Genomic DNA, 21480 nt, shown 5'->3' with positions numbered 1-21480 from the left:
TCCCTCTGTCACCCTCCCTCTCTGTCTCCCTCCCTCTCTGTCTCCCTCCCTCTCTGTTTCCCTCCCTCTGTCCCTCTCTCCGTCTCCCTCTCGGTCTCTTTGTCTCTGTCTCAGTCTCTGCCTTTATCTGTCTGTCCCTGCCTCTATCTATCTGTCCCTGTCTCTGTCTGTCCCTGTCTCCCTCTCTCTGCCCCCTCTCTCTGTCCCCCTCTGTTTCTCTCTCTGTCCCTGTCTCTGTCTGTCCCTCGCTCTCTCCCTCCCTCTGTCTCCCTCTCTGTCTGTCTGTCTCTGCCTCTATCTGTCTGCCCTGTCTCTGCTTTTATCTGTATCTGTCTCTATCTCTGTCTGTCTCCCTCCCTCTCTCCTCTCTGTCTCCCTCCCTCTCTCTCTGTCTCCCTCCCTCTCTTTATCTCCTTTCTCTATCTCCCTCCCTCTCTCTCCCTCCCTCTCTCTCCCTCCCTCTTTCTCCCTCCCTCTCTCTCCCTCCCTCTCTCTCCCTCCCTCTCTCTCCCTCCCTCTCTCTCCCTCCCTCTCTCTCGCTCCCTCCCTCTGTCTCCCTCCCTCCCTCTGTCTCCCTCCCTCCCTCTGTCTCCCTCCCTCCCTCTGTCTCCCTCCCTCTGTCTCCCTCCCTCTGTCTCCCTCCCTCTGTCTCCCTCCCTCTGTCTCCCTCCCTCTGTCTCCGTCCCTCTGTCTCCGTCCCTCTGTCTCCGTCCCTCTGTCTCCGTCCCTCTGTCTCCGTCCCTCTGTCTCCGTCCCTCTGTCTCCGTCCCTCTGTCTCCGCCCCTCTGTCTCCGCCCCTCTGTCTCCGTCCCTCTGTCTCCGTCCCTCTGTCTCCGTCCCTCTGTCTCCGTCCCTCTGTCTCCGTCCCTCTGTCTCCGCCCCTCTGTCTCCGTCCCTCTGTCTCCGTCCCTCTGTCTCCGTCCCTCTGTCTCCGTCCCTCTGTCTCCGTCCCTCTGTCTCCGTCCCTCTTGTCTCCCTCCCTCTTGTCTCCCTCCCCTCCCTCTTGTCTCCCTCCCTCTTGTCTCCCTCCCTCTTGTCTCCCTCCCCTCCCTCTTGTCTCCCTCCCTCTTGTCTCCCTCCCTCTTGTCTCCCTCCCTCTTGTCTCCCTCTGTCTCCCTCCCTCTGTCTCCCTCCCTCTGTCTCCCTCCCTCCATTTGTCTCCCTCCCTCTGTCTCCGTCTCTCTCTGTCTCCCTCTCTCTGTCTCCCTCTCTATCTGTCTCCCTCTCTCTCTGTCTCCCTCTCTCTGTCTCCCTCCCTCTGTCTCTCTCCCAACTCCCTCTGTTGCCCTCCTCCCTCTGTCTGTCTCCCTCCCTCTCTGTCTCCCTCTGTCTCCTTCTGTCTCCCTCCCTCTCTGTCTCCCTCTGTCTCCTTGTGTCTCCCTCCCTCTCTGTCTCCCTCTGTCTCCTTCTGTCTCCCTCTGTCTGTCTGTCTCCCTCTGTCTGTCTCCCTCTCTCTCTCTCTCTCTCTCTCTCTCTCTCTCTCTCCCTCCCTCTGTCTCCCTCCCTCTGTCTCCCTCACTCTGTCTGTCTCCCTCTCCCTGATTCACTCCCTCTGTCTCCCCCTGACTTCCTCCCTCTGTCACCCTCTCTCTGTCACCCTCTCTCTCTGTCACCCTCTCTCTCTGTCACCCTCTCTCTCTGTCACCCTCTCTCTCTGTCTCCGTCTCCGTCTCCCTCTCCGTCTCTTTGTCTCTGTCTCAGTCTCTGCCTTTATCTGTCTGTCTCTGCCTCCATCTGTCTGCCCTGTCTCTGCTTCTATCTGTATCTGTCCCTTTCTCTTCTCTGTCTCCCTCCCTCTCTCTTCTCTGTCTCCCTCCCTCTCTCTTCTCTATCTCCCTCCCTCTCTCTTCTCTGTCTCCCTCCCTCTCTCTCTGTCTCCCTCCCTCTCTCTATCTCCCTCTCTCTCCCTCCCTCTCTCTCCCTCCCTCTCTCTCCCTCCCTCTCTCTCCCACCCTCTCTCTATCTCCCTCTCTCTCCCACCCTCCCTCTGTCTCCCTCCCTCTGCCTCCCTCTCTCCCTCTCTCTGTCTCCCTCCCTCCCTCCCTCTCTCTGTCTCCCTCCCTCTGTCTCCCTCCCTCTGTCTCCCTCCCTCTGTCTCCCTCCCTCTGTCTCCCTCCCTCCCTCCCTCTCTCTGTCTCCCTCTCTCTGTCTCCCTCTCTCTGTCTCCCTCTCTCTGTCTCCCTCTCTCTGTCTCCCTCCCTCTTGTCTCCCTCCCTCTTGTCTCCCTCCCTCCATTTGTCTCCCTCCCTCCATTTGTCTCCCTCCATTTGTCTCCCTCCCTCTGTCTCCCTCCACCTGTCTCCCTCCACCTGTCTCCCTCTCTCTCTGTCCCCCTCTCTCTCTGTCTCCCTCTCTCTCTGTCTCCCTCTCTCTCTGTCTCCCTCCCTCTGTCTCTCTCCCAACTCCCTCTGTTGCCCTCCTCCCTCTGTCTGTCTCCCTCCCTCTCTGTCTCCCTCTGTCTGTCTGTCTCCCTCTGTCTGTCTCCCTCTGTCTGTCTCCCCCCCTCTCTCTCTCTCTCTCTCTCTCTCTCTCTCTCTCTCTCTCTCCCTCCCTCCCTCTGTCTCCCTCCCTCCCTCTGTCTCCCTCCCTCCCTCTGTCTCCCTCCCTCCCTCTGTCTCCCTCCCTCCGTCTCCCTCCCTCCCTATGTCTCCCACTCTCTCTGTCTCCCTCCCTCTCTCTCTGTCTCCCTCTCTCTCTGTCTCCCTCTCTCTCTGTCTCCCTCTCTCTCTGTCTCCCTCTGTCTCTGTCTCCCTCTGTCTCCCTCCCTCTGTTGCCCTCCTCCCTCTGTCTGTCACCCTCTGTCGCTCTCTGTCTCCGTCTCCCTCCCTCCCTACGTCTCCCTCCCTCCCTATGTCTCCCTCCCTCTCTCTCTGTCTCCCTCTCTCTCTGTCTCCCTCTCTCTCTGTCTCCCTCTCCCTCTGTCTCCCTCCCTTTGTCTCCCTCTGTCTGTCTCCCTTCCTCTGTTGCCCTCCTCCCTCTGTCTGTCGCCCTCTGTCTGTCGCCCTCTATCTCCCTCTCTGTCTCCCTCCCTCTGTCTCCCTCCCTCCCTCCCTCCCTCTCTCTGTCTCCCTCCCTCCCTCTCTCTGTCTCCCTCCCTCCCTCTCTCTGTCTCCCTCCCTCTCTCTGTCTCTTTCCCTGTCTCCTTCCCTGTCTCCCTCCCTCTGTCTCCCTCCCTCTGTCTCCCTCCCTCTGTCTCCCTCCCTCTGTCTCCCTCCCTCTGTCTCCCTCCCTCTGTCTCCCTTCCTCTGTCTCCCTCCCTCTGTCTCCCTCCCTCTGTCTCCCTGTCTCCCTCCCTCTGTCTCCCTCCCTCTGTCTCCCTCCCTCTGTCTCCCTCCCTCTGTCTCCCTCCCTCTGTCTCCCTCCCTCTGTCTCCCTCCCTCTGTCTCCCTCCCTCTGTCTCCCTCCCTCTGTCTCCCTCCCTCTGCCTCCCTCCCTCTGCCTCCCTCCCTCTGTCTCCCTCCCTCTGTCTCCCTCCCTCCGTCTCCCTCGGTCTGTCACTTCACCCCGTGCGTGTGGCAGCCCGGGCAGAGACAGCTTCCTGGGCACACAAAAAGCTGCACCCGAGTACTTCACAGGTCTTTAAAAGACCATTTACTTGTTAATGCGGTTTTGTTGTATTTCACTTCTTCTTAATGCCCCTGCATCTCCACTCTGACTATTGCTGGTATCACTCGGCCCCCATAGAGCAGAGTGTCTCGGAGTCCGTGCTGCTGCGGCGGTGTTTGCTAACACCCTTTAAATTTTTTTTTAAAACACAGGTACAATGTCTGCAAGGTCCACGGGCCGCCGAGGAAGGCTTGCCGGGCCGCTGGCGGCCCGCGGGCTGTACTATGAGTACATGTGATCTAAGTGAACCTGAGTCACCACCAGTGCCAGGTTCCCGCAAAAAAACAACTTCATGATTTCTACCTTTGGTTGAAAAAGACATAGCTAGTCTCACCATGGCTGCAGCTCTGGATAGCAACTGGTATACTGTTCCTATTGTTATGGATAGGTTTGGTGACTGTCTTTTCCTTGCTCGTGAAGGGACATTATCTACCAGAACGCTCCGCAGTATCTCATGTAAACTTGGTACTAAAACCCTCTTATGTCATCTTATCGTGAACAGAGAGACCTGTCCTATGTGAACATTATAGCAGTTCCAGTTCCCGACGGAATAGTTTGGGATAGAGTTTCATATGATGTGTTTGGTCCCACTGAACTTTAATAAATACCACTTGTATTTAAAATTTCTTTAAATGATATCATCACCTCCAGTACACACTCAGTTGGGATTATGAAACTGCAAATAGTATGCTGTCTGATTGAGAACAATCTGCTGCATTCTCAAAAAATGAAATGTTTGATGATTCATTTGATTTTGACACCGTGTACTGTTACCGACATTATGATCATCATTTTCTGCATAAAACGAATGCACCACTTAATGTTTTCACATACCACCAATGGGAACATTGCCGGACAACACCGAAAGGTAGTTCACAAACTTTTGCACAAAAGTTTGTGTATTTTTCTGGGTTTAATACATCGGATCCACGCTCATATTATTATAGGCTTGCACCTACATCTGCAAAGAAAAATATGCTTACTAATACTAAACAGTTATACTCTGCATCTTTTATTGCCCAACTTTCTGAACAAGGCTTCGACTTATGGAAAGACACTATGGACATAAAATCTGTCTGGGGTACTAAGGAATGGCAGGTTCAGGGAACTGAGGCACTTTTTAGAACATGCCTCATAACGCAACAAATTATCTTCCTGAACGACACAGACTTCCTGTCTTGGGTTAGACAAGATTAAAGACTTGAACACACCTTGTATTCCCTCGCTTTCATGCTTTGAGGGATGGCAAAACTATACAGAAAATGGCGAGGGTACACTAGATGACATCATGCATGATGTTTCCCACAATTCATCAGACCCCAATTGGAAGGGATAGTTAGTTTGGTCTAACGACACAAATAGGTGTCAGTCAATATTCAAGGGTACCACCGAAGGGTTTAGTATCCATAGGCCTGACTTACGCTATATACCATGAGAACATCCGGGGTGGTGACATCATACAGTGTTGGGAAGTTATGCCTAGATTGGCTAAGAACCACAACACTGTCTCAGGTGAAACAACACTTGTCCTAACTCTCCAAAGACATGGATTTAAAGGATTGTTTGCTAGGTCCCCGGAAGCCACGTTGAAATTGCTTCTTATACGCTATCTATAATGAAATTTGGAAAATCTATCAACAGGAACCTGCAGAGATCTTGCATGAAATTGACAGTTATCATAGAAAAGGCTTTGACTGTGGTTGACAATGGTATGACCACATTGACATCCAGAGTTTATTCATTGGGCAACATTGTGTCTTCTGCTATAGATATCATGGAACAGGATCTATCCATCTTACAACATGGGCAATCACAGTTACGGTCCATTCAATTATTAAGCTGGACGCTACAATCCTTGCGCTCCGATCATGTGCCCTGGCGATATATTAACAGTACGTCTCTATTATCCGCTTATAATCTATCAGAGACAGACGAGAATGGCACAAAGAGATGCAAAATATACAATGTTGTTCATTGAAAAATTAGACAAATTACCTTTCACCATGGCAGAGTCACCGTCCACAGAATGGTTAATTCATGGCCATATAACATTGCCAGTAACAACTTTCCAATTTCAATATTGCCTAGAACACCACCAGGTAGGCAGATATGAAGCAATGGGTAAGGACTTGGGAGTTACCATATAGATTTAGATGCAGGAATGGGGACACTGAAGTGTTTCTCAGCAGTACAGACTGCGAGACTTCATTAAGTGGGTCTCTACATTGCAAGGATATTATGCTTCACGAGGCCTGTAACGGTTCAGTTGCAAACTTATCCTGTCATGTAAAGGGTTCCCCAGCTGCCATGATTAATCCGGTGTTCAGGCTACTCTGAAATGGGGGTTAATTAATGCTGAATGATCAAGGTTGCTGTGGGATGAATCTAGGCATCGCATATCTTGTCACAATAAGTTCCAGAGTTACTTGTTGCATACAAGTATTGTTTCCACCTACCCACACAGTCAGGGAGGTGCCGTTATGTCCTTCGTTGAATGTTTCCTTTATACGGTTTGATACTCTGAGGCAAATGAAAGCCATGCTTTTTCAGAAAGTTGTGCCTTTAACCTCAGCCCGAGAAGCTTTTGATCTGCAGGTTGCAAGGTGCTCAGCTGAGATACAGGCCCTGGTACAAGCTATCTGCCCTTTCCATTTTAGAGAAATGGTACAGCGTATCTTTAACATGTCTGATACTAAGGGTATAGTACACTGTTGGACCTATGTCCTAGGGGTAGCTTGGCTCACGGTCAACAGGCTTACATCTCTACTTGGCCTCTCATACTTGCATCCTACCCAGCTCCAATCTAGCGCAGCACCACTCAAAAAGAACACTACACCAGTTAAGTTTAAGTTTTACTAGGTGTCTTTATCTTTTCTTTGCGAACTTGGATTCCTAATTTAAACTTTTAGAATGAAACATTTCATCACATCATAGGGTGAACGCCTCCCTCCATTTTTAGATAAACCATGGCATTACATTTCAGGATAACCCATTTCCTCATATTTCAAGATAAACCATGTCATTACATTTCAGGATAACCCATTTCCTCATATTTCAAGATAAACCATGTCATTACATTTCAGAACAACCCATTCCATCATATTCCAAGACACCATTTCATTACATGTCACAATAACTGTCCCTTCGGGGTAATTCTGGCACAGCAGATCTGTAGACCCTCTAGGTAACCCCACCCCGGCGCCTGGACTCTGGAGGGATTGTCAACCTCCTCACAAATTGCGCTCTGAAGAACACTGGCAATTCATATCGTCCCCTCCGGTCTAAACGAGGTTCCCCTGACAGCTGGGCTCACTAAACTGCTGGCAGCCAACTTTGTTACAGACAGGCAAGCTCCTCTTAGGGTACCCTAGTACTAAGCTAAACTATCCCCGATTGGCAGTACCCCTAGGCTTTCTCGCTGGCAAGGCTCGCCCTGTTATCCCCTACCCTCAACTTGATTGGGACGAGGTGCTTGTAGTTACAACGGGCCCCTGGCTTCCCCTCGGTATGGGCCCCGCTTACTGTCACTCTTGAGGTCCTCCTCGTGGATGGTCCACCACTGTTGGGAGGTACGTTCCCTTCGCTTCGTGGAACGAAGCTTGCAGGCTAAACAAGAAGAAGGAATCCCCACTCAAAAAGGGGGGGTGGGGGCCTGCGCACACCCTCCAGCCTCCTCCCACAAGTGATCCCTATGTTGCTCTCTCCCCTCACGGGCGACAGCCTCTCTTCTCCGCTGCTGCTAGAAGGCGCTCCCACGACGTCAGGATCAGTGCGTCTTGCGGGGGTGCGGCCTCTGCTTCCGTCCGGCAACTGCGGGGCGGCGCTAGGCCCCTTTCACGTGATGAGGACCGCGGCCTCACAGCCTTCCCTTCCGCACTTCCTGGAGGTGGGTCTCCTCAGGCCGCCAGACGTGCTGCTCACCCGCTCCACACACCCGGGCCAATCCCTCACTCCAGGCCCTCCGGCGGCAGCGACTCCTGCCGAAAGACCCCAGGTACTCTCTCGAACTGGGGGGGGAGAGTGGCGGTCCGTATTTCAGGACGGGTCTCGTGGAGGGGGGGGAAGGTGGTGAATTGACGGGTGCCGGTCCCCTCACAGGAACGGTGGCGGAGGTCAGCTAGGCTCTCGGGACTCAAGCTCATCCACCTCTCCTCGCTTGTCAGAGGGAGTGGCTACCTCCAGGCCAGTCCAGGAATCCCGGTCAATAACAGGGCTGTAAGCCTACAGCAATGGCCCTCTCCGCGAACCAAGAAGTCAGGGGTTCACTCTCCCTAGAACGAGTGCCCCAAGTCCCTGGCGGCCCACAGGGACTGGTCAAGAGGTTGGGGGTGATGTCACTGGCGAGGAGAACTGTGCAGACCCTGAGACCTGTCAATCCCTGCCCAGTGCAGCCACCTCCCCACTCAGGTGCCTTACTCCTGGCTAACCGGCCACTCAGCTCTCTTCTAAAATGGCCGCTCACCTGTCACCTCTATTTATCACCTTGGGCCTGACCTGCCAGAAGGGCCCAGAAAGTTCCGGAACCCCCCATGGCAGTCATGGTCCAGGTGCTGAGGTGACAGTTGGTGCCACCATTTTAGAATCCCACTTCCCTTCCCTAGTTTTCCTCAGAGGAGCACCTTGCGCCTTTCCCTCAGGTAGTGAGGGTGAAGCGCCCAGAACCTCTACATTAGCACCTAAAAAGTTTGGTAGACATGAGAAGGGGACAAGGGACAAAAATAATAAAAATGAGGAGGGAACTGCCAAAGGGCTGACAGGTCTAACATACACCTATTTAAGACCATAGGTTCTGGACTATGAAGCACCTTTCAGACAGTCTTCGGAGTGATTCCAGCTTTTATACACTCCGTATTTGGAAGCATTTTTGGAGGGCTTCCTCTAATCCTGCTACTGTTGGTGGGAATCCGGATTTACATTTTTCTGCTATACAATGGACGTCCCAATCACCAAGGAGATGGAAAAAACACCCTTGGAGTGATGTAACTGTGACCGCATGGTACTCCATCTGGGCACAACTCGACTTCTGGAGCGAAGCGAGTCTTGGTTCCTATCAGCCCAGCCAGTCTGAATTGACTGTGTTTTGCCTGTTCTCCGCTGCTTGTTCTGTGGACAAGAATGCGTGTTGTCTCTCTGTCTAACACTTCCATCGGTTGCGCCACTGGACGTGGATGTATTGCTGAACCCGTTAACGGCCCACGTAGTGCAGTGTCCTCAGCGTATGTGATGTTGGCATTCTTAGAGCCACCACGGCATGCTTCAGCTCCTGTTGGAGTGGATACCGGCTCTACTACAGGCCCACAGGCTATGGATATTTCCAATGCTTCGCCAGCATCAGCTGTGGGAACTGAAGAAGATCATCTTTGCTCGATTGACCTGATATGCGAGGTGTTCTAGGGACCATTGTCTGCGGGGCAAGCAGCAGTGATGTTGCGTCTACCACACAGGACTCATAAACATTTGGCTCTCTGTGTTCCGAGAAGAATTTGGCCTTTTCCAAAACAACCGAAATTGTAATTTTAAACAAAATCTTTTTTCTCTACTCTTGCTGAGCACCATGGCTTTCAGACGATCTCAGGTGTCCAATTTTTATATATGGACATATTTTAAGGGACATATGGAGCTTTTTGTAACATATATAAAAGATTTATAGTAAAGATTCTTTAGGCATTTTTTAATTGACTTTTAGAAAAATTTTATTCTGAACATTTTTTTTAAATGGTTTATGATTGGTTCGAAGGACAGTTCCTTTTTAGAATGTCGTCCAGTCGGATGAGGAGCAGGTGTTATGATTCGTAATGTGCCCCGATATAGGCTTGGGTAGCCACCTAACCTTTCACCTACATTTACTGTGCCCTTGTACTGCATAACAGGTTTGTGCTGCCATTTTACCTCGTTAGGTGCTGCATAAATGTTGTGGGGTTTTCTCTGAAAACTAGCCTCATTTATTATGCATGAGGATTCTCAAAATCACAGCGGGACTACCATCTCCTGCATCTTCTGCATAATAACTATGTATAAGGGTCACCCCTTTCATCATCCTCGGCCAACGTGGCACAGCAAGATAGAACGCCTTAGGGTACCTTTTGGGTATATAAGCACCATATCTTTGCAGGGGCAGGCAGTGAATAAAGACTTCCATGCTGACACACTGATGCAAGACTCTGAGGTTCCTGCACGCAAACACTCCAGCACGCAGTGGTCTGACATCTCTTGCGGGGTTTAAGTTCAAGACCAAGACGGGGTCCTTCATTCCCTCACACCAGGTAATGGGGTTGGTTCTTTCCTAGGGGGATTCTTGGCAATACACCTACAGACATGCTAGGTACACTTAGGTATATCTAGTTAGGGTTAGCATCGTAGGAGTACCTAATTTTACTGTCATGTACTTATATACATGCTTATATCTATAGTTTTAGAACTATGGTAGAAATCTACCATCCATTTACTCTTTTGGTGCTCAACATCATTTATATCGGTTTCTGTCTTATGGTTGTTACAACACATATATTTTACACTAGAATGATGCTGGCTCAATAAATGCTTATTGAAAACGTCCCCATTGTTTATTCTGTGTATCTCTCTGAGGCAAAGTGAGCATGAGTGACTGAACGAAAAAAGTACTGCACTGTTTACACGATCCCTGAGGGGTCAGGGTTGTCATGTTCAATAGTTGCCCAAAACTATTTTCTCCTTAGTAAGTGTAGTTCATGGTGGCACTGTGAGCTTGGTGGTATACAGGCGAACATATCCGATGGGGTGTCTGGAATTAGTCTGGACAACTATCCCACAGTTTGTTCTCTAAACACACAGATCCTATATAGATTTATAGCAACTTCACGACCGTGTTAAGTGCCTGTTGTGGAAAAGGCATTGTCTACAATACAATAAAATGTACAGTGGACTGTTGATCAGCCCCTTACTTATGACTGTATAAATTGGTCTTTCTCAAATCTCCCACATTAATTTGCGTACTTGTTTTTGTCCCCCTGAGCATCGCTTCTTTTATCATTTAACTGAATCCGTTATGTCCTTTCACTTCTGACATAAGGAACCTATTTTTCTTTATTTATCTTTTAGCACTCCCTTGCTTTTTCCCTTTCTTCCTCTCTCTCGGTTTCCCCCTCACCTGCTCACCCCAAGTGTTGTCCTTTGCTCCTATATCTCCATACTTTTTTGGTTTTTGATAATTAGTTTTGTGAGCACCCAGTAGCTGTTCACTGCTACAAGGATGGTTGTTTCCCCACATGTCTGTTGCTCCCCTCGTCTTCTCTCTTGCTCTTTAATAATTGTTTAAAAAATATTTCTGTGAGGGCGTGGCATCTTCATATTACTACTGGATTGCTCACTTCTTTATTTTTCTACTGCATCGCATGCATAGTTTTCTTGATTTTTTAAATGGCATTTAAAAATGGTTGTCAGTAAGTTGGAATGGCAAGTTAGTTTTTTTTTATCCACTGGTGGGTCAAGATGCATGCCTATGTGCACTTCAAACACCATCTTTGAGTGCCTTTTTATTTTTAGCATAAAAAGCATTCCATGATGGTCACCCATGCGTGTGTAATGACGTTCCCTCTGCCATCTTGGAATATATTTCTCATACAGAAAAAGAAAATAAATCTCTAGATGGCTGCACATGCATCATGACACACGGGGGCTGTTTAGAATTTCTCTTTTTGTTAATGTCAGAGCAAATAAACAGGGGCAAAGAATGTAGCTTGGCAATTTCCTTTTAAAGGCCAGACCTATTGATTTTACCAATGCATGTTGCTATCTGAGATTGATCAAAAGAACAAATCCACTTTTCACTTACCTGTATCACTTTTTCCCCCCCTACCTTCTAAAGCTAGACAAAGCAAAGGCTTAAATGCTTCTCACTCGGAATGTATCTGGCTGGTATTTCAAGCCCATCAGCAGAGCCACCATCTAGCACCTTTCTTAGTGCATGTCAGACAAGTGAGATGCAACTTGTCTAAGTAAAGAGCGTTAACTGTATTTTTTTTTTAAGATAAACTTTCTCTCCACTTACTCCCAGATTTTTTCCCAAACTGCCTTCTATCTTTCTTCTAAACCACCATTTCGTGTTGCCTACTTTTTGGCCCCCCCTTAGCTGACAGCATATTACATTCACTATTCATCAAGTGTTTTCTAGAATTATAGTAGCACAAGACTAATGACTTGTGCCAGTCTAACCAGCTTTTTGTGGCCTTCCGCCAGACAAACAAGGGAAAAACCTTGTCTAAGCAGTTTGGCAAGATGTACCCTGGCTATAACAGCTATAGCTGCTCCCTACACTCGAGCATTCGACGATCATGACTGAGATCTGTAGAGGAGCATCAAGGAGGCTTAGTCATGCATTCACTAAGCATTTTTTCCTTGAGGTACAGTGCAGAGCAGAGCCTAAATGGGACTGGGAGTGCTCTGACACATATCTGCTTAATAACATGAGCCTTATTCCTGCTTTCCACAATTCTCTACTTGCACTGCGTTGTTAATCTTAATTCATGCATGTGAATCTAGGAAGATCCAATGCTGGGGAAGAAGAAGGTTAATTGCCTGTAATTAAAGTTTTCCTTTCATTCTTATGTGACTTGCCCTGCCCTCCTCACCTTTCATGGTACTCGAAAAGGATTTACTCTTGACAAGCTTTAAAAATCAGAAGCAGTTGAGCCTTTGAGGGCAGTTGAACTCTCTCTCCACTTCATTGGCCAGAGATCATGTAATGTAATGAAGTGGGTAGACCACAAGTTATATATGACTGTTTTTATTGTTAATTGAGTGTATATGAACACTGCTGTGTACACATTGTCCCCTGAAGGTTCCCAGCTTGACAACAGGGAACCATTCAAACATGTGAATCTATGAAATATACCAATGCGAGAGAACAGTAGTTGCAGGTCAATGTCTTCATTGACCTGGTCTGTGTTTTTTTTCTCTATTGCTCGAGTACCCAAAATTTATAAATTACTTTAAACCTAAATCTTCTGACTTTATTATAGGTTTCAATTGCACCTCGGACAAATGCAGCCTTGGGATTCGCTCAGATCCTCCCAAGAGAGCAGCACTTGTTCACCAAAGAGCAGCTGATTGAGAGGATGTGCATGGCTTTAGGAGGGCGAGTGTCTGAGGCCATCACATTCAACAAAGTCACCACTGGTAAGAAATGTTCTCCCTAATCATAAGTTGTCACACTACAGGATATATATATATTACCTTTTTTCCCATCTGTCTTCACGATTAGCCACACTATGTGTCAGCCTTTCAGAGGTCAATTTCTTTTTCTAGGCTTATATGATGAATCTGAGTATCAGTTTCAAGCCTGCATTGCAGCATTTAATGTGCAGGAAGGTGGCTATGTTTGAAGAAAAGAAAATGCAGTGAGATAGGCTTTCATTGTAGAATGAGAAAAAGGATTCCTCTACCCATAGTGCATCTTACTGGCAGTTTCCTTGAGAGAGCCTGTTTTTTTTACTAGTACATGTGTGAAGGACCTTCAGAGCACATGTGAGATTTCACATCTCAAGTTCCAATAAAAAAAAATCACAATGTTTAACTTCTTATACCTTCATGTGACATCTTTAAACATTTTGTCTAACAGTTTTTGTCCACAAAATTTGCCTTCTCTTTTTGAGAAGTGCCCATCATGTGGCACAAAAAAAAGCTGGTGTCAGACCCCCGCAAGGTCAGCGGGGTGTGTTTACCAAACACTTGTGTGTTAAGAGACTGACACATGTAAAAAGATATCTAAAAGGACCTTGAGGGACCACGAGGGCATCAGGCTGAGGGGGTCTCATAGAAGACATGAGAGCAGAGGAAGAATAAAAGAAAATAAGAAGTCTGGAGAAATTATCTTCTCATGCCCTCCATAAGAAAACAGCTTACTCCCATCAAAGACTCCGGCAAGGAGAGATCCATAGAAAGGAGATCATTGTCAAACATTGACAACTTCATTCTTGACGTCATTCTGGCTCAACATCAAAGGTATTGAAGTCAAGGGCCTCAGCCCCCACTTGCTCGCCATCAAACAAAGGCTCAGTGTCTCTTAAATGATGTTGGGAGCCTGAAAGAAAAAAACTCATCACTTGATGTCAAGACATTGACATCATCCACTGTTGAAGAAGACTCACATGTCACTGCTGACAGCATCACATACTTTGTCTACATCGAAGAAAAAACATTGTAGACGGCGTACCCAATCTCCATTGATGAGACTACATTTATCACTAACCATATCTGGCACTCCATTTCCGTCAATTGTCTCTATGAATCACTCAATTTTTACATTCTCCATAACTTACACCGTTGGAACAACAGGGTGTGGATTCATAGTTTTTCAACAACTTCTTTAACCACCACACCTAAAAAGAGAGTAGTGGCCTCCTCCTTCTACAGATTGACCAATTTCACCAGATCCCCATCCACTACCACTAAGGCCATTACAACCAATCATTCCATTTGCAACCTTTACATTTTTCTTCAAAACTGGTGTTGAGACCTACTGTCCGCTTTGGAAAAGGAAACCATCTCCTCCATGATCATCACCTCACCAAACTCTTGAAAATGAAAGTGTTGCATTTCCATCAAGATCAAGGTCACCTTATACAATCTCAGATGGTACCACATCCTACACAGCAGCATCACCGGTGTCATCTCCATCTCACACCTCTCCAGGAGCTGACTTTTCCACCTTACAGGAGGTCTTAGCCAGGGGTGCTACTAAATTAAACATTCCTCTAGAGGCTCAACTGTTTCAGTTATACCAGAAACTTTGCAAACTAGAGCGGCACCTAAGCCTCTTTTGCTTTTGGTCCCTGGGCTGCTGGATATAGGAGAAGATAGGTTCCCTACTCCTGCAACAGTCAAAGCTGCAAAATAGTGATAGCTTAAAAATTACAAGGCACCACAACATGACCCTGTCAAAAACCAAATCAGACTTCAGTGAGAAAAAGAAATGCTTCAGTCGAGGGAACAACAGTCCCTCCAGAGCATGAAAGCAAGTGCATAGTTAGCTGTCACTCATCTAAAAAAAACGCTAGTGCTACTGCTCTCCTTGGTCGCTATCGAAAGGAGATATGTGAAGGTATGAATTCCTTCATACTTAAAGACCATCAGCTAGATTTCATAAACATGCTAAAAGAGTACTACGTGGTAGCTGCCAAATCATTATTGCTGCAGTCTGTCAGCTACTGGATATTGCCTTGCGAAGGTCATTATGCCCATGATGCACAACCCTGAAACTTGAGGCACAAGTAAAAGTTTTGAATCTGCCTATTACGGATGATCTCTGTTTGGACTGCACACAGAGGAAGAAATGTGAAAAGTGAAGCAGTTGGCCTTGAAAAACAGAAATAGTCATTCCAGTAGGAGTAAAGACTTGGGGGTCACAGATTTCATTAGCGTGGGGTTCTAACCCCGCACTTCTCTTTTTATCAGCAACAGCAACAACAGTACCCTCCAGAGTAAGAGGTAACCTTTGCAGCGGCATTCCTCAAAGACGAAAAAGCCTTGTCAAAGTCCCCTTTATTTAAAGGCAGATGCTGTTCTGGCACAAGACTTTGACTGCCTAATACCCCAATTTCCTTATCCAATCCAGTGGGGTAGCAGTATCTTTGCTATGGCATTCAGTTACTAGAGACAAGTAGGTTCAAATTATTGCAAATTTGGGTACATGGTACTTTTAAAGACCACACCACCACCAGTCCCGCCAAAAACCAACTTCAAAGGACCAACTAGCTATACTAAGAAAAAATACATCAATCCTGTTAAGAGAAAGAGAAATCGAACTAGTTCCATCGGATCAGAAACGTCAGGAGTTGAATCCAGATACCTTCTAGTGCAGAAAAAAGGACCAAAACAAGAATTCAAACAAATACTACATTCACGGAACACAAACAAATTTATCAAGACAGAAACATTTTGAATGTTAGCCCTTCATCATATATATCCACATCTAAGACTAAAAGAATAGATGAGTGCAAGAGATCTACAAGCAGTTTATTTCCACTTTCAGTATTGAAATATTGAAATGGTATTGTTTTAGACCTCATCTGAGATCCACAATATAGTAAAATAACATATACAAATTACCAGTCACTTTATATTACAATGTATCATGAAAACTTTATAAGCAAACCTAATTATTATATAACTAAATAACTTGTATATCTCTAAAATAATGGAAATAACACTTTAAAACAATTAAAAACTTTATAGCATACAAATTCATCAGGAGGGTTTCTTATAATATCAATCAAATCCGTAACTCTAAGAGTACCTTGTTTTGTACAGATAGGTCTTAAAAATCGTGAACGCGCCTCAACCAGACTACTATTTGGACAGACAAATAAAACATGTGCCGAGTCTTGCATTCCTCCCTTACATAGGTCACATTTGCCTGTTTTATTAGAATTGCCACCCCAATTTTTTGTTACATCTTGTAACGGGAGTATCGTCAGCCTTAACATCAGAATGCAATTCAAGTATTTTGGGTACTCTTTATACTCCGCATTAGCTAATGCCACCTTGTAGTGTGATAACTGATGATAGTAGAGTTGATCTATTTCGAAGCTCAGCCTTGGGGTAGATTCTTTCAAAAAGAACTTTAAAAGTTCTGGGGACCAGCTCTGTAAAAGGCTTTCTGAGTATTGAAAGTGTTCTAGAGCGAGCTCTAAATTTTCCTTAAAAGTATATACTCCCGAGTCCGCCTTAAAAGTTTCCTGACGTATAATTGCTCTTAATGTACCGCCTGGTGCATGGAGTATATTATATACCCATCTTACAAGATTTGTCCTAGCTCTTGCGTATGCACTCACCACCCCTAATTCTAGACGTAGTGCCTGAACCGGAGTTGCTTGGCTTGTAGTCGTAAGCATACGCAAGAGTTTTCCCTCCCTGAGGTTTAAAAAGCCCCAACGGCTTATTGGAATATACTCTAAGCCATATGTTAGAATCGGGGTAATCTTTGGTCGATAAACTTAATGGAGAGATGAAAAATGTCGCCTCCTAGTGGACGAGTACAACTGTTTCATAGCACTTGCGTGGGATACGGTTTTTTGTTCAATATGCTGAAAGTGCGAGGCAGTACCGGTGGACTGAGAGAAAACTCTCCCCAAATAGATGTAAGTAGATTCTATTTCTACTATTCTTCCTCCTAGTTTCCAGGTAAACGGTATTGCTTTTTTTCTTCCCCTAAATGGTACTATTTTTGTTTTTAAAATATTTATTTTTAAAAAGTGACTTTCAGTATAATTAAAAAGAGCCGCCATGCTGTGCTGCAGTCCAATTGGGATTAGATCGAATAAAACCACATCATCTGCATACATTAAGAGGTGAATTTTTTGCGATGATAATTTTGGGGTAAAATTGATGACCACTTGGAAACAGTCTGGTAAATCACAAAGGAATAGTGCGAAAAGGAGGGGGGCAAGTAAACATCCTTCTTTAAGGCCGTTTTGCATGGATATCTTGTGGGTTAAGCCCTTATCTCCTCCCATTTGTTTCTTACACCATGTGGTTGTATAAAGTGCAGCTATTATTCTTAGCAGACATATAGGCATGCCTAACTTCAGTAATTTCCTCCACAGGGAAGGCCTATCAAATTAGTCAAAAGCAGTAGAAAAATCTACAAATAAGCTTTAGACAACCTGGGTGCTATTAATTACATACTTATCAATAATAGTTTGAAGGGTGACAATATTATCAATAACAGAATGTTTTTGACGAAAACCTGCTTGTACCATAGGTATTACCCCCCTGGATTTGGCCCAATTGTTCAGATGTTCCAAAATGCTGGCTACAAATATTTTCCCTGTGGCATCAAGAAGGGCAATCTAGTGGTAATTGCTCGGAGAGAAGTGAGAACCTTTTTTCAGAAGAGGAACTACTATGCTGCCTTTCCATGAGTTCGGAATGTTCCCAGTCTGATAGCAGTACATAAATAGGGGGGTGTAGAATTTGCTCGAGCCTTCGATATTTTCTTTTGTGACCTTCACCGAGATCCTGTCTGGACCCATTGCTGCTGTGTCTCTTGCTTTCCTAATGTACACGGCAATTTGCTGATCAGTAGGTGGCTTTATCTGCGGGTCGATCTCACTGTCAACTTCATCGCATAGGGATTTCCCGATGTCAGTAGAAGGTATATTTTCCTCATATAATTTGGAAAAATAAATGGCCCATTCTTTTTGGGAGACAGGAGTAGCTCTCGGTGGTATTTTATTTCCACTGGCTTCAGCAACTATATCCCAAAAGGCTTTAGAATATTTTGAACGCACCGCTTATTGAAGGTCCACCCAACATCTATCCATTTTTTTTCTATTCTCTTTCCTGCTCAGCCTTTTCCGCTTTTCTTCAAGGTGGAAATTTCGGCCTTCCTAGCCGTAGAGATGTTCATAAATTGTTACCTAATCAACTGATTTAGTTTCTTAGATAGAAGATTTATTGTTGGGTCATTTGTCCTTAGTGGGCTAACTTTGCTGGGAAGAGGTTTATTATCCAAAATCGTAGATATTGATGTTTTTAAACTTTCAAAACTGGAGATTAGGTTAGCGCTCTTGTTGGTTTGCTCATACATATGGGACTCCATCATCTTATTGATTTCACTAAAAATTTGCTTATGGTTCTTGCTGCTCCACAGTATTCGAGCTGGCTTTCATTTAATTAATGCCTCCCCCCTACCGGATGATAGGGACCATGTGGAAGTTGGTTGAAGGTGGAGATCTATTTCAAGACAAAGTTTCTTTCAGTAGCGCAGCCCCACAGAAAATTCCATCGATCTCTAGTGGTAGCAGCCCATTCAAGAAGAAAGGGACTATTAATTTATTTTTACCTGGACTACTAGTTGCTGAAAGCTCACAGCCAAGAGAAAGTGAAACCGGGTTACCTAACGACAGTAAAGCTGCTAACTGTCCTAGGTCTTCAGGTCAACGACCAACAGTCCATTTCAATACTGGTTCAAAGACTGTCATATCTAGGAGCAAAATTGGACAACATAGAGGCAAGAGCATTTCCTTTGGAGGCAAGAGTTTCACCTCTACTGGTCAAATGTGACCTCCTCAATTCAAGCACATACCCGTCTTCCAGACAAATAGCCTCATTACTAAGCTGTATGGCTTCTTGCATAGACATTGTCCCAAATGCAAGGTTACACCTGACACCTCTCCAAAAATGCTTAGAGGAATGATACTGTAAGAGAGAAAACAATTGGGATGGACACTTTATTCAGACACTAAAATGATCACTGGTTTGGCGTTGCAGAAGACACAACTTAATTGTAGGGACACCCTTTAAAAAGTACTTCCTTCCATCTCAAATCATAGTAACAGATGCCTCCCGTGTGGGATGGAGAGCTCATCTTCAAAATCGAACAGTTCAGGGGCTATAGACAAAGAGTCAAAAGTCGTACAAATAAACTACCTCAAACCTAGAGCTGTTCACCTAGCTCTCAAAGCCTTTATCCCATTTTTGAAAGTATAGTATTCAGATACTGCAAAGAATCTCATGAATGGACACTAGATGATGAAGTTCTAAACAGCATTTTCGAAAAGTGGAGGACACCTTGGATAGCCACTGCGCAACAGCAGAAAACAAAAAATAGAGATTTCACGTCCAGACTACTAGAACAGGGAACTCTAGGGAATGCCCTTTAGATCAAATGTTTGAGGCCATTTCTTTGTGCTTTTCACCAATCCAATTCCAGTCGTCATACTGAAACTTCATAGGTATCCATTAAAGATGATATTGATTGCTTCAGTTTGGCCGAGACAGTGGTGGTACCCGGCTTACTTAAAATGTCCATAAAACCACACAAGAGTATACAGTATAGACCGGACCTACTATAAAGATTTCAGGGTCAAATCCAACACCCAACTGTTGCATCATTGTTATTGGCTGCATGGCTCCTGAAGTCAGGCAGTTTGGCCACCTACATCTCCCACCAGCCTTTATAGAGATCTTGATAGAAGCAAAATGTCCTTCCAAAAGGTTGTGCTATTCTTCAAAGTGGAAGATTTTCTGTATCTTTTGTCAAAAAAAGGACACAATCCTATGATTTGCAAGAAAAAGTGATTTTGCCTTATTTGCTTCATTTAGCTCAAACAAAGCTTCGATTTCCATCAATAAAAGTTAATCGATCGGCCATTACCGCATACAGAAAATATCCAAACCAACTGTCATTTTTTTTAAAACTACCTGTCATCAACTACTTTTTCAAAGTACACTTCTCCTCCCTGGGAGCTAAAAACTGTCAAATCAAAATTAATGAGATCATCTTTCAAATGTATACACAAAACTATATTGCAGCAATTGTCATGGAAGATAACCTTCATAATAAATGTCTGTTCTGCTAGAAAAGTAAGTTATTTACAGGCTCTATCTGTAGTAGAACCTTATACTATTTTTCACTCTAAAAGAGTAGTAAAGAGAACCCACCCTTCATTCCTCCCGAAAGTATTTTCCTATTTTCATAGTAACCAGACTATTACTCTTCTTACCTTCTTTCCTAATCCTTAAACAGCAGCAGAACGTGCCCTACACTGTTTGGATATCGGAAGGGTTCTCGGTTTCTCCCTACACAAAGGATATAACGAAGACAAATACATTTTTCATTAGTCATTTGTCAGACCAGACAGGGCATAGCCACATCCAGTCTATAGCTAGATGGATAGTTTTATTGTTATGCTATCAATTATCAGACACACCTTTACCTGGCAAACCTAGAGCTCATTCTACCAAAGAGAAAGCAGATACTATAGCTTAAATCAGACATGTACCAATTGCTGACATATGTAAGGTAGTCACATGGAAATTAATACACACATTCACAAAACAATACTGCTTGGAATACCACGCTCCGGAAGATGCTAACATGGGTGAAGAAACCCGAAGGAATCTTCTTTGGTTAAAGTATCTTTTTCTCGCTAGTATCTTATATACACCTCCATTTGGTATTTTTCAAGCATTCTCTTCCTGCTGCCCAACAGCCTCTATCTGAAGAAAGTTTCTTTAGCTTGCTGTTCTATTCTAGTGTCTACGAATGCCATGGTAGATCCTACAATGCAGGAATAAAGTTTACTTAGTTTAAGTTCTGATGCTGCCTCATAAGGATCTTCATTGAAGTCATAAACAATTCACCCGCCTCCCCGTCTGGGTAAGGTTAGGCATTGGAAAGCGAATAATTACTATAAAACTTCATTACCTGACTTACCGTAAAAAAGAACTGGCTCTCTAAGGTAACTGCCAGTAGATTGCACTAGTAGTAGAGGAACTTTATGGACTCTTAAAAAGTCAGGATTCTTTTCCTCATTCTACAATGAAAGACTATCGCGCTGCATTTTCTTTTTCTTCTCTGCATACGTTTTCACCTTCATACACATTAGATGATGCAATACAGGCTTAAAATTGATACTCCAATTAATCAGTTGATCCCAGAAAAAAAAATTGAGCATATGATTGCCTCTCATAGGGTGTGGCTCATCATGAAGACAGATGGACATTAACACCCTGTGTGAATTTTAAATAAAAAGTATACGAGAAGTGCTCCAGGGTCTAGGCAGGCAGCACAGAAGTTTTGTAGTATTTACGACTTCAATAAAGATTCCTACTAGCCAGAACTAGGACTACAAGCAAGTAACCTTTTCTTCTCATTCATGGAAATCTGAAAGAAACACGTTAGTTAGATTCCTCACCTTAGAATATCCCCAGGCGTCAGACTGGATCCGGAAGATTTTTCGTCAGCAATACCCCTTGCGCGTCGCTAGGCGTCGTCTGCGGCTCCGCGTCCGTCGTCGGCGTCGTGCGCCGGGATGACGTCGTCGGAGTACTTAGACGCCGCCCTCGCGCGCTGACGTCAGTTCTTCTTTTTTCCGCGCCAGTAAGCGCAGA

General features: G+C 45.3%; 1 protein-coding gene across 2 annotated transcripts in view; it reads left to right on the top strand.

The window, feature by feature from the left end:
* SPG7 (SPG7 matrix AAA peptidase subunit, paraplegin) overlaps positions 1-21480 on the top strand; it is a 359427-nt gene that overhangs the window by 304520 nt on the left and 33427 nt on the right. For both annotated transcript variants that reach the window (XM_085639919.1, XM_085639920.1), the window contains exon 14: positions 12603-12759. In XM_085639919.1, coding sequence (XP_085496045.1) covers positions 12603-12759 — 157 coding nt within the window. The remainder of the gene's footprint in view (positions 1-12602; positions 12760-21480) is intronic.

The sequence above is a fragment of the Triturus cristatus genome, chromosome 12 (genome assembly GCF_964204655.1).
Source record: "Triturus cristatus chromosome 12, aTriCri1.1, whole genome shotgun sequence".
Classification (NCBI taxonomy): domain Eukaryota; kingdom Metazoa; phylum Chordata; class Amphibia; order Caudata; family Salamandridae; genus Triturus; species Triturus cristatus.
The sequence above is the reverse complement of the archived record's forward strand: the minus strand, read 5'-3'. Positions and strand labels throughout refer to the sequence as shown.